The sequence below is a fragment of the Cannabis sativa genome, chromosome 3, assembly GCF_029168945.1.
Source record: "Cannabis sativa cultivar Pink pepper isolate KNU-18-1 chromosome 3, ASM2916894v1, whole genome shotgun sequence".
Taxonomy (NCBI): Eukaryota; Viridiplantae; Streptophyta; class Magnoliopsida; order Rosales; family Cannabaceae; genus Cannabis; species Cannabis sativa.
In genome coordinates, this window is record NC_083603.1 from 54,614,598 (window position 1) to 54,625,898 (window position 11,301).

At 33.9% G+C, this 11,301-nt stretch overlaps 1 protein-coding gene across 1 annotated transcript; it reads left to right on the forward strand.

Annotated features, from left to right (window-relative positions):
* Positions 1 to 224: 224 nt before the first annotated feature.
* On the forward strand, positions 225 to 9,384 carry LOC133036177 (uncharacterized; the record flags this gene model as incomplete). Its single annotated transcript, XM_061112682.1, has 2 exons — positions 225 to 562; positions 8,541 to 9,384. Coding segments are annotated over exons 1-2 (1,182 nt in total), but the record flags the coding sequence as incomplete, so codon positions are not given.
* Between the last annotated feature and the right edge of the window lie 1,917 nt (positions 9,385 to 11,301).

The following is an 11,301-nucleotide window of genomic DNA, read 5'->3' on the forward strand; positions in this document are numbered from 1 at the left end:
AAATCTCTTGTGTCAAGTTATTTATTTTTCTGCAAATATTTTATATTCTGCCTGTTCAGTTTTGTTGTAGCAGAATTACTTTCTGCTGGTGCAAACGCTTACAGTTTTTATATTTTCTTATATACAACTGACATTTGCAAAAAATACAGTTTTTCAATTGGTATCAGAGCGGGACACTAAACTCTTAGTGTGGTCCTTTTAACGTTTTCTTGTGTTTTTGCAATATGTTTCCCTTTGTAGAAGGAACTTCTATTGTTCGCCCACCACTCCTCAATGATTCCAACTATCCTTATTGGAAAGTTAGAATGAGAGCCTTTATCAAATCTCAAAATGAGAAAGCATGGAGGATGGTTCTTTTAGGATGGTCTCCTCCTGTTGTGGTAGATTCTGAAGGTAATTCTAAATTAAAATCTGAACTTGAATGGTCTACTGAAGATGATAATTTGTCTGCTTATAATAGCAAAGCTTTACATGCCATATTTAATGGAGTAGGTGAAGGTTATATTAAGCTTATATCTTCTTGTGAATCTGCTAAGGATGCTTGGCAGATCCTTCAAACTCAGTTTGAAGGAACATCTGATGTTAATCGTTCTAGATATATTATGCTTTAGACCAAATTTGATGATCTTAGGATGTCAGATAATGAAACCCTTACTGAATTCTATGAAAAATTATCTGATATTGCTAATGAATATTTTGCTCTTGGTGAAAAGCTTGATGCTTCTGTTCTTGTGAGAAAAATTGTTAGAGTTCTTCCAGAGAGGTTCGATACTAAAATTTTGGCAATGGAGGAAGCTAAAGATTTTAGCACAATGAAGGTGGAAGAATTGATGGGTTCTTTACGTACTTTTAAATTAAATCAACAGATTAAACAAAAGGACAAACCCAAATCCATTGCTGATAAAGGTAAAAGTATTGCTTTGAAAGTTGCTGATAATGAAAATTCTGATAGTGAATGTGATGATGAGATTGCTGTATTAACAAAGAATTTTCAAAAATATATGAAAAAGATGGGAAATAAAAAGAATATTTCGAAAGGTTCAAAAGGTAATACTTTTATTAAACCATCTGTCTTTAACAAAAAGAGAATTCAGTGCAGGGAATGTGAAAGTTTTGGGCATATTCAAGCTGAGTGTGCAAACACTTTGAAAAAGAATAAGAAAAGTTTCAATGTCACTTGGAGTGATGATGAAACCGAAAGTGATGAAGATAATTCTGAAAATGTTGCCCTAACTTCTGTTATGACTAATGTGTTGTGTGATTCACAGGTGAAAGCTAGATTGGTATGTTTGAATAATACCACCGAACAAGAGGAATCAGATTCAGATGAGTCTGAAATCTGTGAAGAGTCTCTTGCTGAATCATACAAAGTCATGTATGAAAAATGGATTCAGGTTGCTTCTAAAAATAGAGAGTTATATAAATTGAATAAAAAATTGTCTCATCAAATTGAAATGTGTGAATTGAAAATAAAAGAGTATGAGACAAGTGTTTGTGATAAAGATGAAAAAATCACTCTCTTAAAAAAGGAACTTGAAAATTTTAAGAAAAATGTTCAAATGCTTAACCCTGGATCTTCTATTTTTGAAAAAGCTCAGAATGCAGGTCAAAGAGGTTTCGCAGGCATTGGATCAAATGGGATGGAAAGTTCTGGAGTCACGAAGTTTGTAAAATCTAGTGTTCCAACGAACCATTCTGAGGCTACAAACTCTGCTGCAACAGTCTCACAGCCTGTTGTAGCAAGAGCTATTTCTGATGTCGCAAAATCTCCAAGATTTTCGAAAAGAGTAAGATCTCAGGTAAAAAGTTTTGTTCCCACTTGTCATTTTTGTGGTAGAAAAGGACATATCAGACCTAAATGTTTCACGTTGAAAAATATGTTTAAAACAAATTATTTTGGTAATTTGGAAAAATCTCAAAAGAAACATAAAGGTTTGAAACAAATATGGGTGAAAAAAAATTGTCTAGCTGGTTTTTCTGATAAAACTGCTGCATCTCAAATGTGGTATTTTGACAGTGGTTGTTCTAAGACATATGACAGGTGACAAGGACTTTTTGACTAACATTCGGCCTATGCAATGTGGAGAAGTCACTTTTGGTAATGGCTTATCTGGAAAAGTTGTTGGTATGGGAACTCTAAATTTTGAAGGGTTACCTAGACTGAAAAATGTGATGTTAGTTGAAGGACTAAGGGCTAATTTACTTAGCATTAGTCAAATTTGTGACCAAGGGTATACTGTTTCATTTGATAGTGATCATTGTTATGTTCTTAATGATGATAATGAATGTATCTTGCAAGGATTTCGATCCAATGATAACTGTTATACTCTAACCCTTGTGTTTACTTGTCATTCAGCTATCAACAACACCACAGATTTGTGGCATGCCAAGCTTGTGCATATTAATTATAAAAACCTGAAAAAATTGTCAAATGCAGGTATGGCTCGAGGACTTCCCAAGCTTGGTAAAGAAAGTGTTGGTAAGTGTGTACCGTGTCAACTTGGGAAGCAATTAAAAATCACTCACAAGCCTGTGTCTGATATCAATACCTCAAAAGTATTAGAATTGCTTCACATGGATCTTATGGGTCCAATCCAAGTTGAAAGTTTGAATGGTAAACAATATATATTTGTTAGTGTTGATAAAACTCTTTTCATCAAGCATATAAACTCTGATTTTATCACTGCTCAAATTTATGTTGATGATATAGTTTTTGGTTCTACATCTAACCATGAAGTGCAGTTTTTTGTTGATCAAATGAAGAATGAATTTGAAAGGAGCATGGTTGGTGAGCTTACTTTCTTTTTGGGTCTTCAAGTGAGACAAATGGAAGGAGGTACATTTGTATCTCAAAGTAAGTATGCTAAGAACCTTGTCAAGAAATTTGGTCTTGAATCGGCTAAGCAGGTAAGTATTCCAATGAGCACCACATTGAAATTGTCAAAAGATCAGAATGGAGTAAAGGTAGACACTACACTTTATCGTAGCATGATTGGAAGTCTTTTGTATTTAACTGCTAGTCGTCCTGATATTTGTTACAGTGTGGGAGTTTGTGCTAGATATCAAAGTAATCTTATGGAATCTCATGTATCAGCTGTAAAAAGGATTATTCGATATGTTAATAGCACTCTTGATTATGGAATTTGGTACTCGAAAGATACTAATTCTAATCTTGCTTGTTTTAGTGATGCAGATTGGGCAGGCAACGCTGATGATCGAAAGAGCACAAGTGGAGGGTGTTTCTTTCTTGGGAATAATCTAGTATCTTGGCATAGCAAGAAACAAAATTCCATTTCCTTGTCCACTGCCGAAGCTGAGTACATAGCCGCCGATTGTTGTACTCAACTGTTATGGTTGAAACAAATGTTGATTGATTATGGATTTGAATTGGGTGTTTTGACTATCTTTTGTGATAACACTAGTGCCATAAATATTTCCAAAAATCCTGTTCAACATTCTAGAACAAAGCACATTGATATAATGCATCACTTTATCAGGGAACTTGTTGAAAATAAATCTTTGCAATTAGAATATGTTGATACTGAAAAACAGTTAGCAGATATTTTCACAAAGGCCCTAGATTCAAGTCGCTTTGACTCCCTCAGAAAGTCTTTGGGAGTTTGCATTTTCTAAATCTCTCTTGTTCATATTTTTGTACAATATTGTTATGTGATTCTTCTCTAGCTTTTAATCTTCTTTCATTATATTTTGACAAATCATGTTTATGCTTTTGGATTATAAATAGTTAGGATCTCATTCTTATCATACTTTGTGATGTTGTGTTAAAAGATTCATGTTACTCTTTATTTGTGTCTAGGATTAAATAAAGTTCTTACAGAGTTGAGCAATTTTTGTTTCAGTCTTGTCAGGCCCCTTGTTGGAATAGAGCTACCCATACTGAGGTGTGAAAGCCATCTTTTGAGTAAGCTGGAACATTGTAATTAACAACTATGATGAGGATGCACTACCATAGAAAAGGGCTACCTTCAGTATGGTGTGATAACATCCAGTTGCGGGATCAAATTGAAAAAAGGCAAAAATGAAAAATCTTGCCAAGGACAATGATCCTATTTTCACTGCACACACTTATGTCTGACAAGTGTGTTCAAATTTGTAAGTCTCCTCTATTAAATTAAATTGATAATCCTGGTTCACAATTTTTAGTAACATGCATTTCTTTTTCCTTAACATCAATTAAGTATGATTTGTTCTTGAGATACTAATTAGTTATTTTCCTTAAAAGCATAACATGTATTTTATTTTGTCAATTTTCAATGATATTTGATTACATTGCTTGTTTAGAATCTCATATATTTATTGTAGACATTGTATTTTATTTTCGGTTTTGGTTTAAAATAAAAAATAAAAAAAAAGAGGGAGGTGTGTGACTTGTTTCATGGGCTAAGGAAATTTTGTGCTTAAATGGTAAGTATCAACATTTATTCTTCCTTGATTTATTTTTGATATGTTTCCATTTAAAGATTGATCTTTTATATGGTAATGTGTCTTTAATCTTGAAAGATTGACTTATTTTTGGAAATATTGTTGGTAATTCTAGTTTCCTTTTATTTATTTTTTTTTTAAAAAGAAAGGAGTTGCAAGAGAATGGGCGGTTTCCTTTTGTGTTCTTGGGCTGGTAGTTTCTCTTTTTAAGTTGGTTTCCTCTTTTGATCCTTTCTCACATGATTATAGAAACCAACTTCCTTTATTTTTTATAACCTAGCTACCCGATCCCTATTTTTTGTGTTCTTGCTTCTTTGTTTCTCATTCTTCTTCAGAAATTCATTGCTACAACTAAGAACCTAGGGCATCCAAGGAAAATGGTGGAATCTGAACAAGCCCCCTCAAATGCTCCTCTTGCTGCCATGGAGGAGGTTCAGCAAGAGATGTCCAAGCAGTTGTCCTCATTGATCAAGCTTTATGGGGCATAAGTTTTCTTTCTTTTTGTTTTTGTTGGACATATTTCTATATTTTCATTTCTTTTTGTCTTTGGCCCTTATAGATAAACAAAAAGGGGGAGTAATTGTATACTCAACTGTCTAGGGGGAGTTGAGGTTTGTGTTTGTGTTTGTATTTGTGTTTGTGTTTGTGTTCGTCTTTGGTCAAAGTTAGCTTTTTATTTTAGTTTAATGTTGTGCTTCTCAGGGGGAGTTTGTATGTTTGTTTCGCTAACTTTGTTTTGTAGGTGTTTGTTAATTAATAATATTTTGATTATCTAAAGTGCCAAAGGGGGAGATTGTTAGGTTCTTTTTTGGCAATTTAGTTGTCAAAATATTTTTTTAATTAATGTGCATTTTATTGAGCATTCAATTTGTTTTTATCAACTCTAGACCCTTTTTCCAGGGGGAGTTGTGGTTGGTTAGTACTTGTGAACATATCTTTTAAAGCTAGCTTGTTTTTGGTTTCTTTATGATATTCGATTGTGTTACTCAGGGGGAGTAGTATCTTTTGCTCTTGCTAACTTTGCCTTGCAGGTACTTTATGTTAAAAATTATTTTGTTCATCTAAAGTGCCAAAGGGGGAGATTGTAAAGTCCTTTTTTGGCAAGTTAGTTGACAAAATAATTTTTCCTTTTATGGTAAGATTGTTGTGCATTCATATTCGATTTCTTGCCTTATAAATTCGGATTGTAGTTGCCATTTTCCTTGTTAGGAAAGTTGCACTTTCAGCTGAACTTTCCTTTGTTGAAAACTTCTTAAAAGAGAAGAAATTCTCTTTTGGAAAGTTGTCTTTTTTAGGGAAACTTTGATTATTGCCTTTTCCTTATTGATTTCGATTGTATCTTGATACAATCAGAATATCTAATTTGTTTTTGGCAGGAATCAAGCATTGATAGAAGATCAGACCCAATTTTAGCAAGTTTCCCGTTTCCGGTCAGATCTGCTGCGTCAGCATCCGAATCTGATGTAGCAGATCGTGTTTTCTTAGGAAAGTTTTTGTACTGCTGTAGATTCGAACTTGTGGTTGCCTCTTTGGTTTCTATGCTCTATAAATAGAGCCTAGAGAGCAACCATTCGAATTACCTCTTCCATTATTCATTTTTTGCATTTATCTTTTGAGAGAAGAGAGTGTTTCTTTGTTTTGTGAGAGCCTAATTGTTCATCTAGGTTCTAGTTGTTCTATTTCTGTTCTTACTCTATCCTAGAGGTTGTGAAGAACTACTTGACTGAACAAGAGATTGGTCTTCGGGAGAAGACTTGATAAAGCCTTACTTCGGGAGGAAGTAAGAACTTGGTCTTCGGGAGAAGACTTGTTGAAGTCTTACTTCGGGAGGAAGTAAGCACTCACACTTCAAAGACGAAGGGAGTTCGGGCTTGAAGGTGTTTCAAGAAGTCAGATTTATAAAGTGGATTACAAAGGATTGCGGCAATACTTTAGAGGGAGTCTAAACTTGTTTAAGTCAATTGTCTTTGTAATTTTGATACTTTATTAATTGATTTCATTCTCTGGGCGTGGCCCCGTGGACTAGGAGTGTTCGTGAGAACACTGATACCACGTATAAATCTCTTGTGTCAAGTTATTTATTTTTCTACAAATATTTTATATTCTGCCTGTTCAGTTTTGCTGTAGCAGAATTACTTTCTGCTGCTGCAAACGCTTACAGTTTTTATATTTTCTTATATACAACTGACATTTGCAAAAACACGGTTTTTCAATATGGAACACGGGTATTACCCATGAATGGTTACTAAACAAATTTAACTATAAATATTAATTTTAAAAATATCAAACCATCGAATTTTAATCTAATAACGACTAATTAAATCACAAATTTGAATTTCTATGCTTAATTTAAGTACTTAATTAAAAAAATATCAAAAAATATCTCTTTTTACACTATATCAAAAATATGTTCATACAAAAATATTTAACTCAAACTCAACTTTTTCTTTTCTTATTTTTCTTGCTAAAAAACTTTTTTTTTATAATTTTTTTTTACTGATGGAACAATCTCAGCCCATATGATATAAAAATGAGAAATTTTTTTTAATAAGATAGAAAAATTAAGTATAAAAACTCAAAATTTTCTAATTTTACCCATTCATGGTTAATACCCATTAAGAGTGAACCCATATATATATATATGGAGGAGGTTCTAATGATTACATTTTTATTGTAACCATCATGGTTACGTTTTTTTTAGCCATTGGATCAGCATTAAATGGTTGTGATTAATTTGGAAATTAAATAAAATAAAAAAAAAATGACCTGTAACCTGATATTATCCTGTTAATTTATTTCCTTTTAAAACTTTAATTAAAATTAATTATATTTTAAAATTAAATTAAGTATTTTTATTAATTAATTTGTTGCAATTAATTATTAAATAAGGATCATTTAGCAATTTATTTTTTTACACTTAAATTATTTTAATTTTTACAACAAAACTCTTAATAATTTAAAATTATACACATATAACTTGATAATTAAAATTTTATTATACTTATAATATTTTAATTTAAAATGATTACATTTTTTTTTTGAAAACATAAAATGATTACAGTTTATTTTATAGAGATGTCAACATTGTACATCATCAATATTGTACTTCTTTTCACATTATGTTCAACGTTCCTTACTCTTTCATTCCCTAAATATTGCTCTCGAACCCGTCAAACCCCTGCGCCTCCATCTTCTCCGATCTCACTCCCTCTACCTCTCTCTCTCTCTCTGCCATTTTGGCTTTCTTCAACTCAATCAGCTGTACCCTAGAATTTTTTTCAAACTTAGATCGGAGATTGGAGATCGAAGATTGGAGAGGACGAATTCCGTTTCACTCATTCGCCGTTGGATAAAACAATTGCTTCGCTCAAATCAGGTACTTTACTTAGGGTTTTGTATGGTTATTTTGAGTTTTATCAAGTCATTCTCTCTATTTTGAATAACGTTCTACATTGACATTATATAGGGATTTGATTTAGCTATTATCCGATTCTTTAATTACAGTTAGGTTAGTCGTAATTAGTTTATAATGTTTAGTTCTGACATTTAGAAATTGTGTATATTGTTACCATTTGAAACGTTATAATATGATATCTGTTAGCAAAATTTGCCCTCTTTGCCCTCTCAGCCCATTTCTAATTTTCCCTCCATCGCCTTCTTAATGTTCATTCACAACGAAAATTCAGGTGTTGTCTTGTAATCCATTATTGGTGAGTTATGTGTTTTCTGGATTTGATTTTCACAATCACCACTTATTATCTTTTTTTTTAAATGTGTTTGCTTTGCATAACTTATTGAGTTGTTTGTAATGGGACTAAGTGAGATTACAAAGTGGACAGAAAATGTGGACAGAATTTGTGTGCCCATTAAGTGTTTGTTTTAATTCCTCAATGAAATGCATGAGAAATGCAACTAGTGGAAGAAACAAACCATACCAATATTATTTAGTTCCCTAAAGTGTTGTTGTGCTTATTTATGTCTGAATTTTAATTAATTGTCATAGAAATAAAAATTATGAACTTGATTTTTCCATGTGTGACTACTAGTTTATTAGATTTTTTTCCTTTATTTCTTTCATTAAATTAATTCTTTGGCAGAGATCTGACTCTGCGGGCGCGTGTTTCTGCCAAGACAGAAGAGAAGAAGTTGGAGTTGCTGTATCTTCGGTGGAGTGAGCACCATAAAAAACTTTGCAATTTCATAAGGACTAAGACTGAGCCTCCAATTTATTATTTGCCAAAGAAGCCACTGGAGGCTGATGCAAATGAAGCTGAGCAGCGGAAAGAACAGGCATTTGAAGAATGGAAGGCTTCTAGGAGAGAGGAACTGACCAAATACCAGAAAGAGATTGGGGAGCAATATCTTGCCAATGTTGAGAAAGAGTTGGAGAGGTGGCAAAATGCAAGGAATAGGAAAGTAAATAATGATGTGCTGAACTTGCAGGAAACAATGGACAAAGAATTGGACACCCATAGACTTGAGCATGGTCCCAAGAAAAGAACGATTCCGAGCGAATACCAGAAAGAGATTGGGGAGCAATATCTTGCCAATGTTGAGAAAGAGTTGGAGAGGTGGCAAAATGCAAGGAATAGGAAAGCAAATAATGATGTGCTGAACTTGCAAGAAACAATGGACAAAGAATTGGACACCCATAGACTTGAGCATGGTCCCAAGAAAAGAACGATTCCGAGCGAATACCAGAAAGAGATTGGGGAGCAATATCTTGCCAATGTTGAGAAAGAGTTGGAGAGGTGGCAAAATGCAAGGAATAGGAGAGCAAATAATGATGTGCTGAACTTGCAGGAAACAATGGACAAAGAATTGGACACCCATAGACTTGAGCATGGTCCCAAGAAAAGAATTGGTTTAATTCATTATTATAAGATTTTGGTTTTCTTTTTTTTAATTATAGAATTTAAATTAAATGGATTGATTAATGGGATCTTTTCAATATTATATCTAAAATTAATTTTATTTATGAAAATTCAAAACTATTATATAAAAAAAAAAATTGTGAGAATACGATTCGCTATTTAATTACTTTTAAATTTTAAAAAAAATGTTTAAGTAAATTATAAATTTTGTTGTTATAATAAATCTTATTTGATTAAATTTTAGTTAACTAGATACATTAAGGTACAAAGAGTATAATGGTAATTTTGTGGTTGGCACTAATAAAATTGTAATAAGGTGGAAGTGAGTAGTGTGTGTTGTGTGTTGTGTGTTGTGTGTAAGCTATAAAATAGAAATACACAAGTGGTGCACATGAATGAATTGAAGAACGTGGCAATCATTAAAAATATCACTTTCTTTAGAAATTAAAAAATTTTCTAATGTATTAAGACAACAAAATTGTTTATATGTAAAATAAAAATTCAGTTGTTTAGAATATTACGTATAAGTTTTGATGTATATTTAAATAAATAAAAAAAAAGTTCTGACATAGAAAGAAAATGAAATAAAGCTTATTGAATAGTGAAATGTATAATCAAACAATTGGTATACCTGTTATAGTGAGATTTCTCTCACCTAGAAACTCGAGACCAGACTCCTCTTTAAAGGACACGTGTATTCAGATTTCCAATGAAGGCTGAATGTCCGTGAGAGACTTCTCGAAGTTTAGACCTCGCTCAGGATAAAACCAGCGAGATACTGCGAGTGCGACTTAAGTCGCACCACGTAACCGTAATTCTCATCATGCAGGGTAGATCCAACTCGCATGTGTCAGAACATGTGCGAATGTCCCCTCTATATTTCCGCGACAAGTATAGAGACCAACTCCCTATGATGCAGTTTGGTCCCAACGACCCAATAGCCCTGACAGACCGATATAAATTCGCATGTCCAGATTTTACTAGCTCCAACATGCGATATCTACAAGGGGCGATTACCTAAGGACGCAGACGTTCCAAACGTACTGGCGATCCTGCGAGCTCAACAAACGGAACATGAACAGTCAACTCGCAGATGCGGAAGACGCATACGTTGATGAACTTAGTAACTGTCACACATTTATTAATGTTAACGTTGTTTGAGTTTAATTATTACAATTCAATGTGTAAATAATGGATTAACAATGAATGTGATCCTTATGTAACCGATTGGACACCTACTTTGTATATAAAGGGGTGATCCACCATGAAAATGTACCTACGAATCCTTTGCTATAGTGGACTAAGCGGATCGAAATCTGACTGAACCACTATAATTCTTTGTCTTGTTTACTTTTTCCAGCCTTGTTGTTTGTTCTTGCATTCCCAGTCGAGTACTCGCCATTCTAGGTTGAATACTCGCACTTGTCATTTCCCTAAAAATTCTCTTTTATATCAATTAAATAGTACTTTTCGGTGTTACGAAATTGACTCGACAACATTTGGCGCCGTCTGTGGGAAATTCGACTGAAAGATTTCATTCACTTCAAAGAACACTATTCATCATGGCTGGAAATCACGCTAACGGAGCTAACAACGGATCCATCAATGTTGGAATGATGAGCGTACCATTGCCTGGAGCTGGAGTGCCACCTGTAGACGTCATCAATGGCGGAGTAGGGAGGAGTAACATCAGACCTCTCAACCTATTCCCAGAAATGACTGGCCCTCAAGTCGGAGACACGTCCACACCACCAGCAACCATGCATTTTCCCCCCGTCACCCCGACGGTAGTGTCCGAAGGAATGGTCCAGCTCACTACCGATCAATATGCTGCAATTCAGGATCAATTGCGAGCACTGCAAGCCGAGGTAGATGGACAGAGTCGAGCTCGACGCCCTCCTCGAGTTCCTGTCATTCGCAACGAAAACCCTCAGGTAACAGTTTCCAGACGTCAAACTAACCGTGTACGCAGGGAACGAAGAAC